The sequence below is a fragment of the Gobius niger genome (assembly GCF_951799975.1).
Source record: "Gobius niger genome assembly, chromosome: 10".
Lineage (NCBI taxonomy): Eukaryota > Metazoa > Chordata > Actinopteri > Gobiiformes > Gobiidae > Gobius > Gobius niger.
The window spans coordinates 16,132,237-16,152,737 of NC_136861.1; the positions used below are offsets into that span (position 1 = coordinate 16,132,237).

General features: G+C 40.8%; 1 protein-coding gene across 1 annotated transcript in view; it reads left to right on the forward strand.

Annotated features, from left to right (window-relative positions):
- Positions 1 to 3,092: 3,092 nt before the first annotated feature.
- The window catches only part of LOC306968980 (neurexophilin-1), a 31,898-nt gene continuing 14,489 nt past the window's right edge, over positions 3,093 to 20,501 (forward strand). Inside the window, exon 1 of the mRNA XM_079564584.1 lies at positions 3,093 to 3,619. Coding sequence (XP_079420710.1) covers positions 3,563 to 3,619 — 57 coding nt within the window. The 5' untranslated portion in view covers positions 3,093 to 3,562. The remainder of the gene's footprint in view (positions 3,620 to 20,501) is intronic.

The following is a 20,501-nucleotide window of genomic DNA, read 5'->3' on the forward strand; positions in this document are numbered from 1 at the left end:
TAACCAGGAAAGTTCCACTGAAATTCAGAATCGACCTCTTTTCGGTGAGTGACGTCCACAGAGTGATCTCCACTGAACATGTTTTATTGTGAAGAGAAACTGGAGCATAAAGAAAGCAACACGGGGGGGACATGCAACCTCCACACAAACGCCTTTTAGGTCCGTGAACTGAACTCATGAGCATCTTGCTGTCAAAGGAGAGCACTAACCGCTGTGTCACAAGTTACTGTGAAAAGTCACACAGACGATGGCCACATGCAATCGTTTCCAGAAATAAACCACTGAGCTGAGGTCAATTAACCCCTTTGCCCCACATTATTATTCACTTGCAGGAAAAACTCACACATCTATAGGCTGTAATGGGCGGAATAACAGTGAAGTTAAAGGTTCTGACACATAGAGACATTTTGCAGAGGCGTTTTGCATTTTGGATCGATGAGGAGGAGAAGGAGAAGATGGGCAGGAGAAACTAAAGCAATAGCTCTGATTAAGCATGAACAGGGCTGTTGTGTGCCAGGGGACCCTAACATTGATATCCCACAACAGTCCATTAACCTGCTCCTAATGAACTGTGTTATTGGGTGAAGCCGGTATTATTGGAGAACAGGAGAGGTGACGGTCACTGCAGGGCAAGAGTTTGCACAGTCAGTCAATACTCTGGACTGAGCACCTGTACTTGGGACGACCAAAATGAGCTCATGGAGTGAAGGGCAGGTGCTCACTCACTGTCACTGGGAGGTCAAAGTAAAGTGCTTTATTTGTCATTATATGATTGTACAACAAAAAAGCTGAGATCAGATGGAGGATTAGTACTGAGCTATGTGACTCTTGTCCCTGTGGGCCGACTTTAGCCTGGCACGAGCCAGACGGACCCTCTATGTTAAGAGATACATGGGGATACGGTCTAGAATTGTGCGATTTGAATCTCGCTGACTCTGGCAAAACCAAGACGAGCCGATCATAGCACGGGAGGCGGGAGTTAATGGTGCGTCATCTTCCGTGCTAGGACTTCCCATCGCTCCTCCGGGCCGTAACCAAAACAGTGAAGATGGCGGTCGCGACACAATGATCTTTTACCAGTGCCTTTTCGTCTCTTTTAAATGAGCAAGAAGCTGCTCTGAAGGCTTTCACCATTTACTCGACTGCACGTGTGGACTACGTGTGGATCGTAAGCCCCGCCTCGAGCCTCGACTTGAAAATTGCGTCCTATTACCACAATTCCAGACTGTCTTTATGTATTTATAAATACATAAAGAAAGTCTGTCCGGCTTTATGCCAGGCTAGGCTGACCTGACAAGTATGTTTTTGGAGGTATATAGAAACTGGAAAATCCGGGGGAATACATGCGAACTCCACAGAGAAAGGCCCGGTCCAGGATTCAATCACAGGACCTTCTTGCTGTAAGGCCAGAGATTGTTGACCCGCTAAACATTTTTCACTACGCTGGTTCAAAATGACCTTTGCATGACAACGGAGTCTTGGTGGCACAATTGATCGACGTTTAGCCTCAGTGGCACAGGTTCACAGCGGTGCCGGTACAAGCAAAAATGTTCCAGGTTCAATTTCCAGACCAGATGAACTTGGATATGAAAGTCCAAACCGACCAGGGGCGGATTTAGAGGGGTGGAGCGGGCAAGACCTTTACTTGCCACCCCAGCTGCCACCCCATTGTAATGTCTCACATCTGCTCTAGAAGTTACTTGGGAGCAAACAGAGGCTCACTCTCAGTCCTTTTTTGACAGGACAAAGAATTGCATAAACTTTACAGCTAAATAAGGAGCCAGATGCCATCTCCTGTGGCTCCCAAGATGATGATTTTTTGTATTTATTTTTCCATCCATCCATCCATTTTCTTCCGCTTTATCCGGGGCCGGGTTGCGGGGGCAGCAGTCTCAGCAGAGATGCCCAAACTTCCCGATCCACACACACCTCCTCCAGCTGTTCTGGGGGGACCCCGAGGCGACACCAGGCCAGCTCGGAGACATAGTCCCACCACCGTGTCCTGGGCCTTCCACGAGGCCTTGTCCCACTAGGACATGCCTGGAACACCTCCCGCGGGAGGCGACCAGGAGGCATCCGGAACAGATGCCCGAGCCACCTCAGCTGGCTCCTTTCGACGTGAAGGAGCAGCGACTCTACTCCGAGCTCCTCCCGGGTAACTGAGCTCCTCACCCTATTTATTTTTTTGCAAAAGTTAAAATTTTACTTGAGTTAGAAACCCCCTACCTATATTATGGAAAATGCTACTATTTGTATGTAATGGGAGGCTTAGTCTGTATCTTAACACTTGCAAACCCCCACTATAAACATTGAACATTGTAAAATGTGTTGCCACCCCAGAAATGATCCCTGACCCTGTTTGCACCCCGTAATTATTTTCTTCTAGATCCGCCCCTGAAATCTGCACTCAGTGATTGTCACTGTGTCTTTGGGCAAGCCATTTATTTGCCTGTATCACTGTGGCAAATGATTTGTGGTGGTCGAGGAGGCCATTGGCATAAAATGGCAGCCACTTTTCCTCCTTTCCCTTCAGTCTGCCCTAGAACAACTGTAGCAATACTGTGTTTTATCAGCCCAAGAATGGGGGAGCAAATTCATATCGCAAATAAAGTCAAACTAAAAACTCTTAAACTTTCTCTTTCACCGCACATCGTTTGTCATTCAAAATCAAACAGACAGATCCTGCTTCCTTCCTTTATAGCAAAGACAGTGAAAACCCGTGATGTGAAAGCAGATCCACTTCTTCTCCAATCAATGCTTTTCCCTCGGCCTATCACAAATGATTATGAGCCAGTGCCAGAGACATACAAACACAGTCATCAGTGGGTTAGTGAGGCGTGCTTGTTACGGTTCAGCAGCGTCCTGCGAGAGGCACTGGTGAGGGCAGAGAACAGCTGTTTATTGTTGTGCCATTAGTTCGCTTTAATTGTTCCTATTCGGTTTTATGCAGGACGTATTGAGTTAATGAGCTCGGTTGTGTGAGAGGAGACACTCGGATGGGGGGGAGAGAAAGAGAGAGAGAGAGATAGCACCAGATATTAGGGCTTAAAAAGGGAGGGGTTTGTGGTGTCGGGAGGCAGGGGGGGCAGCGATGGAGAGAGAGGAGAAGAAACTGTTAAAAATGTGCGCTCAGACCCCAGCATCACCAGTTTGAGCACATAGGCTGCAGACTGCGCATCATGAACACCGCGCACGAACTACCAGGCACTTCCCTCGTCTCTTCCACTCTGTGCTGGGATCCCCGAGTCGCCCCCCGCGCGGACGGCCACTGCTACTTGATGGATTTCCCGCGTAACAAGTAGCCTGAACCGAAAGCAAACTCGGCAATAGAGGATTTTAGGAGGAGGAGGAAGAGAAACACAAAGACACCGGGACTCCCACAAGTATCTTTTTTTTTTTTTTTTTTTTTTTAAATTGTATTGGACATGGGACCGAGCGTGCGCCGCTTAGGACCAGGAGCCAGAGGGTCTACCTGAAGGCAACCCTACTGCGGGAGGGGGTGTGTTTGCATGAATTGTCCGTGGCGAATGAGTTGGGAGTTGTAAGGTTTTTACGCGCCGGAATGATGCGTCCCAATCGCGGCTTCATCCTGCTGCTTCTCAACGGCACCGCTTGTTTGGTGAGTGACGGACGAGTGTGGCAACTTTACGCACGCATCAACACATCACGCGGCGCCGCATCCACACACACACGAGCCTTCGAATTACACAAGTATCATCACCCAAAACGACAACGTCTACACTAAGTTGCGCACTTTTAAACCCATAGATTGAAACCGACGCGGCCATTAACTGTGATGAATGAAGCAAAGAGGCACAAACTCGCCCCTACTTAGTTCAATCGCATGGCGCCTCGTGATTTCCGGCGATTTTTCTTCCGACTTCTAATGAGGCAAACACGAGCTCCTCTCTGACCCGCGCGCGATACTATCACTATCACTATCCCCACCGGACCCTCGTGTAAAGCGACGTGCCGAGCGCAGCCTGCCTGTCCATCCTCTCTCTCAGCTCTACTTCTGCGCGTACTACAATCCCCACGGTTGCTGCTATCACTTTGATAGCAGCAGTATGCTATTGAATGTTACAATAGGGGACATGTTTTCGGAACACAAGGAATGATCTGCACAGAAATATGATTCATGCGCACTTATAAGGGGATTCCGGATAAAAGCTGATAATGTTAATGACATTTGATTAGGATTTGAAGTACTAGACTTGTTATTTATAATGCAAGACCTGTTCCTTTTTTTTTTGCCCATTTAATTGTTGAAAATAAAACTTAAAGGGCAAGGTCATAGTCAGGGCCAAAGTCGTTTTTTCAGCATAATTTGATCTTGGGTGTTTTTGTGGGCGTCTAGTTCATGAAAAAGGAGGTGCCATTTGACATACAGAAACAGGACTTTAAACCCCTTTGCAAACATTTCTCCACGTACGACCAAGAGTATCCATGAATCGGTTTCGCACTTCAGGGGCGATTCACGGTCTAGTCTGCGGCCCCCCATACGGAAAAGTGCAAATGTGAGAGATTGATAATTGCACTGAAGGAAACAAAATGAAGTCTAGACCATTTTTTGACTTCAGGATCTCCCTCAACTCCCTGAATTTTTTTTTCTTCCCTTCCCCTCCCTCATGTGCCACGTCCCATATCTCTTTCATCTTGTGCTCATTTGTTAAAAAGCCGTCTTTTAATGAGAAATCTCGGGATCCACACACGAGGGAAGTGGAAAACATCCTCGTGCTCGGAAACCCTTCGGGCTGCTGCAAGTCGCGTTTGCTCATCACAGGAAATTAGAAAAGGAGAAAAAAACAGAGAAGTAAGTAACAAAATAAAAAAAGCAGGGTTGTGTATCCTAGTGGAACGTCTATTGGATGCATCTTTGGAGTTTGAATATTTGAGTAGAAAGGAAAAGTTGTAGCTGGACGTGCATGATTTTGAAAGCTTGGAAGCCGAAAAGGGTCGAAGTAAGTTTCACAAGAGGCAAAAAAAAAAAGGCAAAGACGAAGATGGTAAAACACCTGCACCGTGCTTTGGAATTCATAGATTAAGCCACATGCCTTTGGTTGCTCTTCTACAAACATGTCATTTGTTTTGCAGCTCATATTCCAATCTCCTCGGCTAAAACCGAAATGCTTTCCCGGGAAAATCCCAATCGGACCTTTTTGCAGTTGCATAGGCCTCGGTGTCGCACACGTGCCGTGAAAACTCTCTCGCATGACACGCCACTTTTACCAGTAACTTCAAAATAACGCTTGCCCACATTCCTTTGTGAGAGCTCGTCAGTGTACAGACCTCATCACACGCTTTCCCTTTCAACTCTCTCCGTCCAGAATGTGTCACTTAACGCCATCTTGATTCCTGAACCTTCAGAAAGCAGATTTGCTCTGTTTTCGGAGAGAGACAGGACCCCTCGCTGGCTGACTGTACGGTGGGATGAGCTCCTCTCTGACTTAAGATACAGTGCGTGCCACGGGATAATAGGCTTAGCGCTTGTTCTTTTGTCGCCGGAGCATGTGTGAGCTGCGGGGCTACACCATATTGTACAAAAGGTCTGTACGGCTAATGATAACGCAATTAATAGCAGCCCCCCCCACCCCCCTCCCTTTCTCTCTCTATAGAACAGCACACATGACATCCCAGCTAATTCATTTGGCGTTTGACATCGATAAATTAGAAAGTAATTAATACGTGGACCCACTTATGAATATTTAACAGTGAAATTGATGTTTGGAATGAGAGTTTTCTGTTGTAATGGGGCCTGCACATCTCATCGCGGAGGGGGTTTTGATCTCAGGGGAGCAACTATTGGAGTGGATAACAATAATACGCCGAATGTTGACTCGGTGCGCCGTGTCGCCTTGTTGTTTTTCGAAGACAAATGGTATGTTTCACGTGTTAATTATTCCCGTGTACAGCCGAATGTGATGGATAATATGAAGTGTCTCGGCTGCGTATAAATGACTGTGTGAGAAATAGTGTTTATTTTTGGCGGCGGTTTCCGTTGTTTTGCATAAGTGACTCGCAAAAAAGCCAAGTGGAATGATTTAAATGAAGAAGCAAATAGTCTCCGTATAAACCAAGGCTACACAATAATAACCACAATTGAATTTGAATGGTTGCAATTAGTGAATCCCAAAGGCTGCAATTACACATGTAATATAGTGTCCTCTCTAGACTTATTGGAGCTGATCCGAGTATAAAACCTGCTACACCTGTGGTTTAAGATATTATTAGGGCACGATAATTACGATATTGACATGTCGTTCAATAAAAAACAAATAAACTATACATTTTTGGACTCGATATTTATCGTCTGTGCATTTATTTGCATTTTCCCCCTATTCTTTCTTTGCAAAACTTGATATTTAACTAAAGCAAATTGGGTAACATTATATTTCATGTTTATTGCAGCTCGTGTGGTATTTTAAGATATGTTTTACCGTCCTTTTTATGCTTTATAGTTGTACAGTATTAAGTATCATTAGAGTCGATAATATCATTTATCGCGATATTTTACTACCTCAATATATCGAACTTCAAATTTAAAATCATGACAGGCCTTGTCATTACGAACATGTTCAAAGCGGGATGTGATTCTTATCTTATCTCTTACGGCTCTTTACTGGGAGACGAGTCTTTGGGATCCGTTCATTCCAAAAGCCGTTCAAAAGACTGGCTGTTTTTAATGTGCAATTTCAGTAATGCCAGCCAGGTAACTCACAATATCTATATGATGTTGTAGTAGTAGAAAATGTATTGTCCCCGGTGGGAAATTCTTTTGCAGTGAGTAAAAATACACAGATTCAAACATTCAAAACATGTAAAGATCAGGCCTGAGCTCAAACCACAGCCCATCAAGTTTAAATTATGTTAAAAACGTTCTAAGCTACGTTCTTTAAAACCCTCTCTGACAGACCAGCTGCACAGAATAAAAGGCACTTTTTTATTTGAGTAACCTAAAATTACAATGAAAGTGATATTTACATGTGTTTGTGAATAAAATCTTGCACCACAATAAATATAAAGAGGCTTCAACTGTGCATTTAGCTTTCCCTTGTGTTGACTGCTCCGTTGTTGGGCTGATTCTTGTTTGTTCGGGAGAGTTCTGGGTAAAATTGGCTTTTTTCACAATTGAGATCGGTTGATTGAGAGAGGTTGAAGAGCTGATCAAAAGAGCGGATCACATCGCTAATACCCTGCCCTGGTCCACAGACATTAAAACCCAGGCCAAGAAAGGACATCGACAACTCAAACTGAGAAGAGCCAGGGTCCCAGCCCCAACAATACAATCTGCAAATCTTTCTTTTTTTGTAGATTTTGCATTAGAAACATAACTTTTAGTCTCTTAACTCTTGATAAACATGTGTACTAAGGTGCAATCTTTAGAGCGTGGGCCTCTTCTCAGAAAACATCTGTTGATCTTTAAGAAAAGTCAAAAAAGTTTCAATTCACTTTTTTATAGTCTTTATCTTTGTCTTCCCAATACATCTACCTCTTTTTTTCTTTTCTTTCTTTTTTTTTTTTTTACAACCACCATTAATTAATTTTAACAGGTATCTTTGTGAATATGAAGGTAAAAATGTTCAAAAACTCTATTCTCTTCAAATGTAGTTTGTATGACCGAGGCAAAATCTGTAGTTATGGAGGGTCTTGGTTTTCTAAACATCTTTGCAACGCATTTTAGCCCGTTTGACATGTTCAAAGCCTCCATACAGTGCCCCGTTTGACTTCTGAAGTACGCGGCGTGGGTTTAGAAGAGACTGAGAGAAAAGCTTTGGCTGAACTGCGAACAAAGGAAGTTCAATATTAGCCTGGGAGATTTGTTTGAGCTCATTGTCATCAAAGGACTTTTGCTTTCGAACAAACACTTTTAGGCTTAGGTGTCAGGTTGACTCTGAAAAAAACCCCGACTGCTGCACTTCTGAAATTCAGGAGGGCTGTGTCAGAAATGTGAAGACAGCAGAAAAAAGACCGAACTTTCCGAAAAGGACAGTGGACACGGCACGACGACTGGATGACCTCTGATTAGGCGCAATGGAATCTCAAGACAATATACTGTATGTAGTTAATAAACCGCGCCACAAACAGAAAAAAGAAAGAAGAAGTTGCCGCCAAAAAGATGACACACATTCTCATTAGATTTGATTACGGCACACGTTCGTTTTGTTGCGTTTTATTACACAATGAATTAAACATTTCATTACTTTTTACATATTGCAGCGCTGTTACAAAATGAGGCTCCGACTTCTTAAAAAGAACCTGAACACCATCTATCCTTTGAATCGTAGCACGCACACGTGTACTCCCCTGTGCACAAAGGAGAAACCTTATTTATGAAGCCGTGTTGACCTTACTGTACAGCGTTGACCCACGTGTGTTACAGTTCACAAACATGTTCGCGCTCTCTGTACAGCACTCCAAACCGCTTTTTCTAATAGGGTTTTCAATACAACAAAATCATGACTGCATGGCCCTGAGAGAAAAGTCCACTTTATCCGGCGCTGATTGCTTTAGAGCAGACACGCTCTGGCCATGAGGACCAACTGAGTCAGCCCTTGTGCACAAGAAGAATGTCCCTTTCTGAGGACTGAATTTGTCCCTTTGAATTCAGACATGTTCCAAGGTGTCACAGTGGGGAAAGTCCACACACATTTGCAGTGTTTAAAGTTCAACTTTTTTGCCTATATACGATGATCCCTTTAGGGCTGTAAGAGACAATGAACTTTCACTATGAACATTTTGAATATAAAAGAGATGAGTTGTCTTGTTTCGACTGCTTTGAACAGACTTTGCTTGGATCTCCTGTCTGCGTAGCTGCAATAGCAGAGAATACAATAGGTAAGGTTTGACGTTGTTTTGAAGATGTTTGATATAGGGGACATACACTCATTTTTTTTTAGCTTAAACCTCTTAACTCCCACCCAAATTAAGCATATTTTCTCCAGTTTGGCTTCTTCCAAAAGTTTCTTGAAAATAAGCACCAAAATAGCGATGAAAATGAGATGTCAACGAGGATGAAAAGCGTCAACAAAGCAACAAAAACGGGACAAAAATGAAAACAAAACAAAACAAAAATGCAACATAAACATTTACACCATGGTCTGGGTGAATACTCGATTCTGATTGGCTGGAGGGTGTAAAAAGTGACAATGTACACCTAGTCCGGCAACAGTTAAACAACAGTTAAATCACGTTCTATATCACTCCACTCTAGCTGTTTCCATAGTAACGATAAACAATTGAGCTGGAACTAGCTTCAGGTAAAACAGCTTAAAAAGTGAGATAACTGTCCCCAAACCAACAGTTTCCGTTCGCGGGACCATGGTATAAGCGGTATACCATGTACCATATGCAACAAAAACATATGTATATAAAAAAAAGTTACAGTAATGCATTAGAACAGTTACGAAAAATGTGACCGATGTACCCTGTTTTTGCATACTGAGATATGTTCATACCCGATCTTAGACGAGTTGATGCATACCTGTCTAGTCTTTACCCATGTGCTGAGTAACGCAAAAGGACGCTCACGCAAAGTAATATCTTCACTCCTATAGCATCCTCTGAGCGGACGTCGAAGTGCTCCTAAGGTGTTATCACTCCTCACAATATAGTTCCCCTTTTTATCCGCTTAGAAAATCGACATGTTTAATTTTGCCATACTGTACTGTACTGTAACCGTATTTAAATCTAAATAGCCTAGTAGTATTTGACTTCACTTATGCAGTTTTGATTAATGCGATTCACTTTGGTACTTTCTTCTTCTACTGCAGAAGCGCTCAGATCTGTATTTCCTGGAATTAGTGCATCATCATGGAGCATGGATAAAACATGAAACTTCCCCCCATATTTTTAAAGCCCATAATCCATCACCAGACTGGTTCTGAGTAATCCTTCGCTCATAGACAGTACAGTGTGTTCATCACGGAGCAATGTTTCTGACAGCTGGCTATTTAAGTGAAAGTCTCTTTTCACCGGTTCATCAACATGTCTATTCCATTTCTCGAAATATCTGACCTGCCCCATCTCTCGCTTCTTACTGTCTTTTGATTACATAGACGTTAATGAAATTACAAAACGTGAAACATCCATGCTTAACCAACTAATTTAGGTCGTATCTAATTCTACATAGGGAAGATAACAACAACAGTCATATAATATTAATGCTTTGATTCATTACGCAGCTTTCTAGACACTCAAGGTCATCTTTTATTATGAACGACCCATGTGAAAGCTAAAATGAGCATATGCTGACAATTCAGTTGGGAATTATTTATTCTGGGCTTCACTCAATGAGCAAACCAACCTAATCCGATCAGTTAATGGCTAATAAACAGTTTTATGAGCTAATCTGGTTAAGCAGCTGTGCAGTGAACTGCAGATGATAGCTCGACGAAAGCAATGAGTCTTGTAAAAGTTGAACGGGGGAAAGAAATCTATAGATCTACATATAGATTGCGCAGAGCTTTCCCGGGATTGCATGATGCACCCGCACGTCTGCATTGTTAGTTTGAAAAGCAAAAGCTAATTCTCCCCACGGCGCACTCTGATGCGCTTCAATCTCGCCACAAAGCCTCGGACTGTGCTTTTTCTTTGATACCTGTCCTCCTTCAGGTGGCTGACCTTGTCCACCCAGATCCATCCCCCAGCTGGAGTGGAATACCGGCCTAATCCCCGCAAAACAAAAACAAATAGGCCACTGTCTCATACTGAAATATTGCACGCTGGCACCAATACAAGGCGCCACAGACGGACAGAATACAAATTTATTTTCTTCTTTTTGTTTTTTGTTTTTGCTGTTGGTTGCAATCTCATAAGCTGCATGGTGCCCTCTCCACCTCACGTCCACTTGTCCCCTCTAGGCCTGAACAATTTTGGAAACAATATCCATCTGGAATTTTTTCTGACAAGCCTCGCGATTGAGATTTGATTTGCAACTTATTCTTCAAAAATCAAGTCGGCTGTGTATGTTTTAAACACATTTCAGGAAGCTTCGACACTTTCGAGGAGACGGAAATCAACTTCTTTCTAAATTAAACCTCAGCTATCTAAAAAAGACGAGGCTGCAATGTTCAGTAACTGCCTTGAATATTGCCTTAACTGTGCAACACATTAAATAGAAACAAGCACTTTGTTTGTTTACCGTATTTTCCGGACTATCAATCGCACTTGTTTTCATAGTTTGGCTTGGGGTGCAACTTATATATCAAAATATATAATTTCACATCTTTGTTATTTTCACACTGACAGCCGCTAGAGGGCACTCTAGGCTTGTGTACCTGTATCTGCTACTCCTGTACCACTGAAGATTTAAAAATGTTAATCGAGCAGCAGAAAGAAAGTTTGAAGTGAGCGAGAAACTTGTGAGGGACTGGTGAAAAGCAGAGGTTACTCTTACCGCAATGAAGAAAACAAAAAAAGCTGAAGCTAGATGGCCACAGTTTGAGAATGACTTTGCAAATGCTTGAACAACATGATGCCGGGAGAGGTCTGTAAACAGTAGAGGCTGCCCAGGTAGCTGCCAAGGCCGGTGCGACTTATATATGTTTTTTTCTTCATTATGCATTTTTTGGCTGGTATGACTTATACTCAGGAGCGACTTATATATGTTTTTTTTTCTTCTTCATTATGCATTTTTTGGCCGGCACAACTTATACTCCGGAGCGACTTATATATGTTTTTTTCTTCTTCATTATGCAGTTTTTGGCTTGTGCGACTTATACTCTGGAGTGACTTCTATATGTTTTTTTTTTTTTTTTTTGGGGGGGGCATTATTTTTTCTTTTTTTTAATATTTTGAGCAATTACACATTCATTTTATCTTCCAAAATTCATACAGTGTGGATGCTCAAAATGGAGTCGGCTGAAGCAATAACCTTATAACTGCCTACCCCTTGTTCAATTCAATTTACATTTACATAACATAATTAATTATAAGGTCTAGATTACATTGACTTTTGATACAAGCAAGTTCTTCCTGAGAAATTGAGTCAAAGCAAGACATTTAACGGCTATGATTGAAATGAACTTTTTTTAATTCGAAAAATGATGACTGATACTGTAATTTTGCTACTTCTTATTCTTGTTGCAGGCTGAGTAAGAAAAACATTGTTGGATATTGCATCACTTAACATAACACTAACTATAAAAATTTGGAGCTGTAGTTTGCAGCCAAAAGAAATAATGACTTCATCTGGCATCTCAGAACTTGTTTGTGGAGCTTTAAACTACAGAGTTGGCATGTTTCATACATCGAAAAACCAGGAGACAGGATATTCTCTTGCCTGCAGACAACATTATTTCCCCAATTACTGCCTTTGTGGTTAAATAATTGAATGAATTTGATAGCAATAGAGACTCATTCATATCTCTCATATTATAAAGATAAGGGATTCAGTGTGATCACAGGGGAGCCATGTTGAGCGTGTCGTTGTTGTGACATCTGTCCTTTACTGTTCCCTTGAGAGGGCGCCATAACACTGGGCCCATTAGGAACACTGCGGCATTAGCAGCCAATAGCATCAATAACGGCATCAGATTAGCATGTAAGTGCCTATTATCAAAGCTCCTATTACGGTAGAAAAGACAGACTGAAATGTTGTCAGACCACTATGTACGTTGTATTCTTGCAGTGTTATTGTTTTTACTTTTATTAACAAGAAAAGATGATTTGGATTTTAACGGTAGATGCATAATAGTAACAGTCCAGGGAGTAGCAACGGTTATAAGTAATGAAAGCACGCATTAAGGAAGCACCATTTGGGGATAAAATGTAATTGATTTTTCTTTTTGCTGAGAAATATTGCAATTAGATATGCAATGTACATTTTAATCTAATTTGCTATTCCTTATCTTTTTTGAGGACAGAACAGCAAATTGGATGGTAAATGAGTGCAGAAAACACTTGTTGGACATAAATGTTAGTTTGCCATTATTTATGTTTTAATGCATTTGTTGAGCTGTAGTTTTGCATTGGGGGGTTCCGGCCTGTCTCAGTACGAGCAGGGGGTTTCTTCAATAAAGGTTGTAAACCAGTGCACTATAGACTATCGGCTGGTGTTTCTATTTTTATAATCAAGATCCAGTTCTCTGTGTGGTTTTTAAACATAATGGGGAAATTTACATTTGAAAGGCATTGAAATATGAAGTGCTTAACTAACACAAACATCATATATGCGTTTTAAGGTTTTCAATGGCATACATTTGTTAAGTGATGATGTCATCTCTCTACTCTCCAACAAAGCTCACTATAGAGTTTCACTATAGTAGGATTTCACTGATTTTAACCTGCTGTAGAGCCAACTACAAGGCTCTTTTTTAAACATCTGATCGCAAAGAAACATTACATTTACTCCGGATTTTCTTGAGTACTGCTTTTCTGACATTAATGGTCAAATTAGTTTTTCCACACACAATGAAAGCTTATTATAAATATAAAAATATGTTTATTTTTCCTGGAGACATGCTGAGCTATATTATTCTAATTAGGTGTAAAACAGTTGTTGGCCTTTTATCTGCTGTTATTTCAGCAGGAGATTCAGTTAGAGTTGTGTTCTTTGCTGTAGTGGAACTCTCAACAGTGTGTGTGATGTCGTACTTATGCAGATTTTATTTCTATTGAAATCTAAATAGAAATGGGATCTCAGATGAATTAACAAATCAAACAATAACAAAACATAGAACGTCAAATTGAGGGATAACGCAAGATTAACATTGCCAGTCGATTTTCTGATGACATCACACGCATAAGCTCTATGAACTAGCAGCTTGAACACATACTGAGACCCCGTAGACGCAGGCCAGACAAATTGCAGCTTTGATTTGACACATAAAGTGAAACCCCGACTCCCATCATTTTAGTCGAGTGTGTTTTCTTATTCACTAGTTTGAGTGCAGCGCTTGAATAAATCCCACCTACATCATTTGTCCCACTAGGCCTGAGCTCAAACATCAAAAAATCTTTCAGTGCAGTTCAGTGAGGTTATAACATCAATTTCATAACCAAGAATTCTCATTTTGCTGCAACTTAAGCACTGTCAGACGGAATTAGAGGGGAGATTAAATTGGCTTTGAAGCACTTCATTAAAATGTAAGACTCTCGACTCTCGACAAACAATATGAAGAGACAATGTAAATGAAGAGTGTTGTCGGGATGTGGGGTTAATTGATAGATCATACAGTGCCTCTAATTATTCTGCCTTCTAAAGTTGTTTTGTTTTTGTTTTAACACGCGGCTACGCCAAAGACAAACTGTTTTCCCCACTCCTCCTCCAGAGCTCTTGAAAACTCTTCAGAGAGCTCTAATTGCCAGATACTATTAACATGTGCATTCATAATAGAATGGTTCGCACAAAACACCCTTGTGTCCCTTGCTTTCTTCTCAACACCACAGGAATGTCAAAAACTTTCATGACTCAGGAGGATTCTTATGATTGAACACATGCCAAAGGTCTCTTTTCTGGCAAATCATTTCTCAATCTAATATACTTTTTACCGAAAAGTTAACAGGAAGTAAACTCTGTATGTGGTAATTATTTTTGTTTAAGCAGTACTAAGTAACTAATGCCCCTAGAGGCCATAAGCGCCACTGCAGGTGTCGTAGCATGTTACGGTTTTTTACTCATTAATTGTTGTAAGCTGTGGTGTGGTTTTCTGGCCAGAGACACCAGGGGGAGATGAAAGACCCCCCAATCATCCCATTAACACTTGTATTTTCCCCAGAGGGACTACGAAAATGATTTATTAAGGTAAACAAGTTACTGCTTTAAGGGGAGACTAACATAAACTTTCACCTGGAAGTAAAAAACAAAACCTAATCTTCACAAAAAAATGTTTAATTATTTCACTGATTCAATGTTTCCCCATAGATTTATTTGGGGAATTGTAATGTCAAGAGCCATTTGCATTTTTCTCACATTGGTGCGCCAATATCTCCACATCAGTAGCACCTACAGACTTCAAACTTTCCTGACTTAGACTGAACAATATTTTGAAGGTTTTTTTCACAGGGATTTTTTAATGTCTAATTCCTTGACTGATCTATTGAGTTTTGAATGTCATAAAACAAGGCGAAATTTATTGGGCTAGATGCAAGTTAGTCATTTTATACTCACTACTGCCACCTCAGGTCTTATGCGTAACTGCAGCTTCTATATTAAGCTCGTGCATGACGGCACTTCAGACCCGAATTAACACCTTTTTGAGTGACAGCTGGATTTTAGAGGCAGTTGTGGTGAACAGGTCTGAGCTCATTCTACATATTAGGGCATGGCTGGAACATGTAGGGGGAGGAAAATACTTTTAAAATCTGTATAGTCCCTTTAAATTATATATACATTTTTTCTTCTTTTAAAAAAGGCTGATTTTAAAACTGGACAAGATATCCAAAATCCCATCTGAAAAAGTCTTTGATATGTCAACAAAATAAAACCATGAATTGAAACCTGGCTCTTGAGTTGCCTTGTGTACGAAATGCGCGGTATAAATAAAGTTGCCTTGCCTTTTACTTTTGTCGCTATGTATATAGGCCTTATTTTTACATGAAAACATAAAATGACTGATAGCTTGCTATACATTTTATTTCTCATATTAAAATCAGTAATCTACGGCAAAAGTTTCAACTTGATCTCTAAATTTAAAAAGTTTCCCTCTTCACCTGCAGTGTCTCGCCTTAAAATGTATTACAGCTAGTTCTAAAGTTGTTGCAGTCGTAGAGATGTAGGGTTGACGACACCGGGGAAATTCCCACTGCTAAATTGTCTCCTTGAGCAAGAGGTCTAAATGTTTAGATTAAAAGGGTTGTAAAGATGAGATGGTTTGACATTTCCACGCACTGACCATTTTACTGTCACACCACGACAATCACTGCAGATCTCGAATTTCCTTTTTCGACACATGACATGCAGTAAATGAAGGAAAAAGTAGTGTACATTAAAAAAAAAAAAGAAAATAGAGCCACATTTTTCTTTGCAGATAAAAACAAAATGAGCGTTTGAAAACCATGATCATCCCATTACAGGTAGTATGCTATGTTGCCCCGGGTTACCAAAGAGCTGTTACGGTGGTAGTAGCTCAGCTGCCCACAATCTTGTTGACTCTTATCCATGCTACCGGCAGTGTGTCCTACTGCTGTGTCCATGGGCAAGACACTTCACCCACTTCTATAAAGGTCAGAGCGGTCAAAGGCGTACACTGGCAACGATTCCATCTGTTTGCCCATTAGCTGCTGTTACCACCGGGAGTTTAGAGTAAAAATATAAAGAGATCATTGTGTAAAAGTTCTATTGGAGTAAAATATTAATTTGTAATTAGCTTAAGAAAAGTAAATTTTGCTCTGATCTTCAAATGTACTGAATGTCCTTTTGAGAGCATATAGAGATGTAAGACATGCAGAGCGTATTGGTATTCCACATACAAATACCTTATTTGAGTGATTGAAACAACATATTTCAGAAGAGGACTGTGCATAATATTTTAAAACAAACCCGACACTACTTAAAATAGCCCACGGCTACACGTGTTGTTCTTCATTTTTGCACCAGAGATCACTTGATGTCTCCCACATTTCTCTCATCCGTGTAGACACATGTTACTGTAGCGCCTGTGGTGATATCCAGCGTGTGTGAAACCGCTGGAGCTGTACACGACTACAGCCTGACTGACCCTGCGCTCGCTCCGCGCCCCCTGTCCCGCTGGCTGTGACCCCCTGCTGAGAGCACCCTGATCCCTGTGCACATCCTGTAGAGAGAGACACACACTGAGGTCCCTTCTCTTGACAGGCCTTCACACTGGAGCGAGCTCAATGCAACCACAAACCCCTTTCAGCAATGTTCCCGCAGAGACTGTAAGAAACAGGGCAAACTGTTTTCAGGATGTATGCTCTCCATTTGCTTTATAGAGTACCCTGGGTATTCAGTCATTACTGCATAAACCTCCCTGTGCATCTTTTCTTTTAGGATTGAAGTGTGTAATTCTTGTGCACAGACTTGGTTTTACTCCTGGTTCAACCTCGCAGTTATTTGGACTTTGTAGTTGCACAAACCTTTGAGTACAATCACGCTCTAATGTATTTGTCTTTTTGATCATTTGTCACGACCAAACAATGTGTATATTTCATACCAAAGCAGACCGTTTCTTAAACTTTGCATGGCAGCTTTATTTTGGGCAATATGAAAATAGAGACTTTGGGTCTTGAGCAGTTGGGCTTAAGAGGAGACACTACAGGCAAAACTCATTTTTTTCAGTTTTCAGGTTTTGGGCCAAATTGATCTCTGAACATATAAGCTTTCACCCGGAAACAGAAAATATACCTAATCTTCACAATAACATGTTTAAATATTGCGCTGATTCAATGTTCCCCCATAGACTTATATGGGACAATGCAATTTCAAGGGCCTTTTTCTCAAAACACATTTTTCTGTCATTGTGGCAACACTATGTCCACGTCAGTAGGACCTAAAGATTTTTTCATAGGGATTTTCTATTATTTAATCCCTAGCCCCATTTATTGAGTTTTGAATGTCAAAAAATAAGGCGAAAATTTAATTTTTACAAAATTTTCCACTGAAAAACAGCTTATTTTAAAACTAAACAAGATATCCTAAATCCCCTTTGAAAACATCTTGGTAACTCATTTATCAATAAAATGAAACCATAAATTTGAATGTAGCTCTATCCATTATTCAGATTTCGTTGCCGAAAAGTTGGGAAATTTGGGGCATTTTTAGGCATAAAACACCTTGTTCTTATATGAAAAGACAAAATGACAGAAAACTTGCAATGTATTTTTTTCTCACATTTATGCCAGTAATCTACAGCAAAAGTTTCAAATTGATATCTGTAAATATACATTTTTTCCCTATTCACCTGCAGTGTCTCGCCTTAATCTCAGCAAAATGTTAGTTTGCCTAGCGGTACTACGCAAAATCTAATCAGATAAAGTGACGGTGAAATATTTAGTTGGGCCAATATGTCAAAGCAAATTAAATTTTACAATTGCACAATTAATCACGCTTTGTATTGCCTTTAAAGAAGAAGTAAGTAACTTGTTGACCTTAATAAATCCTTTCCATAGTCCCTCTGGGGGTAATACAAGTGTTAATGGGATGATTGGGGGGGGGTCTTTCATCTTACAGCCACATTTGAGTGACAACAAATATCTCCATTGTATCATTGAGTTGTGGCACAATGTACAATATCCCTCTCTCCCTTTGTCTTTTTTGTCAGCGTAGTATTTACTCTCAGTGACAATTAAAGGGGCTAGGTGCACGTTAACCATTTTATACTCACTACTGCCACCTCAGGTCATACGTGTAACTGCACCTTCTATATTAAGTGCGTGCATGAAGGCAATTCGGACCCGAAGTGACACCTTTTTGAGTGACAGTGCAGGATTTTAGAGGCAGTTGTTGTGAACAGGTCTGGGCTCATTCTACACCGTAGGACATTGTTGGCACATTTAGGGGGAGAAAATTAGATCATTTTACCATTTTTAAACACCGTATAGTCCCTTTAATGAGTAAAAAAAACGTAACATGCTACGACACCTCTAGGGGCATGAGTTACTTAGTTCTGCTTTAAGTGGTACGTAGGCCTGTCACAATAATTACTAAACCGACTTATGTACTTAATGTAATGCATTCTTTTTTATCCATGAGATGAGTTTCATTGTATTTCATGTTCTTAGTGGGATATTTTAAGATTAAGAACTTTTCAAACAAATTCTTTATTGTCATTTTTTGGCCTCAGGGTTAGTTTCTTTGGCAATAAAAGGTATTCAATGATGTTGTTTATTACAATATTTTACTGCCTCAATATATCGAACATCAGATTTAGTTGACAGGCCTCGAAGTTCACATTACACTGTGATTGGTTAAACACTCAGAGCCAATACCGAGTGAGTAAGGAAAGTGTATTTTTGAGCACAATATCACAATATGAGGATTACATCCAAATGAGATTTTTATTGCCATATTGCTCAGCCCTACACTGCCTCTAGAATGAATCCATAAGTCACATTTACGGTTTAAAATGTTCATTTCATCACAGAGGTGTTCTTGCTCATGTGTTTGCGTTATGTGGCTCTGAATGATAATAAGCACAACAAATTATTTCAGCCTTGAGTCAAACTAGTGGGTGGAATTCCCCGGGCACCTCCATAAAGATGTGCTGCTTACTTTCACACATAAATGAATGAAAAACTACAGCCGGGGAAAGCCAATACTGTAAGAAAATATGGAGGTTTAGCCGACAGTATAAAGGAGGTTTAATGTGGCTTTAATGTAAACTGTTGGGACGAGTCGAGAGTGAGTGACAGCATGATTGTTTCTGGATCTGTCAGGGTAAAATAATATTAGAAAAAGTGATGTGGGACTTAGGGACCCCTGGTTTATTTGAGGAGGGAGCGCTCAGCTGTCAATGTTGTTTTTCACAAAGGAAAGCCAGAGCTCTCTTGATAGCACTGGTCAGCAGCAAGGCTTATACTTCTGGAAGAATTTGTACTTTGGAAATGGGTTTTTTCCATCAAGTACTTTTTGCTTGAGTAATATTATTCTTAAGTATCAATACTTTTGTCTGAGTAAACCAGTCATTTCTTAAAAGTCTAGAGTGTCGCAGCCCCTTTTTGGATCGAAACATCCCACAGGAACCCCACAGGTATAAGAATGAAAAAACTGTCAACTTTTATTCCTACAGAATTCATCTCCTGAACTCTGACCCCATCCTCTCCCGTACTGTAACGCCATAGCCCCATAAGTTTGATAGAGTAATTGATTGATTGATTGATTGATTGATTGATTGTAGGATAAGCATAAGCAATGCAAAACTGTTCACATAAGTCAATGTACAAACAACTCATAATTGAAAAGTATGAAGAAATGTAAGCGCTCATGTGTATTATTGTCATTGAATTTTTAGTATATTTTTATGTCTATTCAGCCTTATATGAATGTTTTCAATTGATTCCAAAAAAAAAAGGAAAGAATCAGGAATGCAAACAGGAATTAGATTTTTTTTTGCAAGTGGAAGTGGAGATAAATAAGTGCTACTTCATCCCACTCCCATTCGAGCATGAGAATAAGTTGGATTACGCATCCCTTGTATTTATGATTTTATTCATATGTAAACATAATGTACATATGGAAAAATGTATTGGTTTGTAAGCTATTCGAATAAAAATCATCATCCTCATCAATTGATTGCCCCTCCTGGAACCGCCACCTTAACGTGGTGGAGGGGTTTGAGCATCCAAATGACCCTGGGAGCTCTGTTGTCAGGGCCTTCGTGCCCCATGGTTGGGTCTCCCAGGGCAAACAGGTCCTAAGTGACGGGTCAGACAAAGAGCGGTTCAGAAGACCCTTATGAGAGACCAACAGGCCCGGATAGAACCATGAGGCCGTCCTTCTGTGGACCCACCACCTGCATGACCCAGGAACGGACGGTGGAAGTGGAAAAAAATGCATTGGATTGATGGATCAATTAATTGTTTGTCTGATAGATGATGTTTTT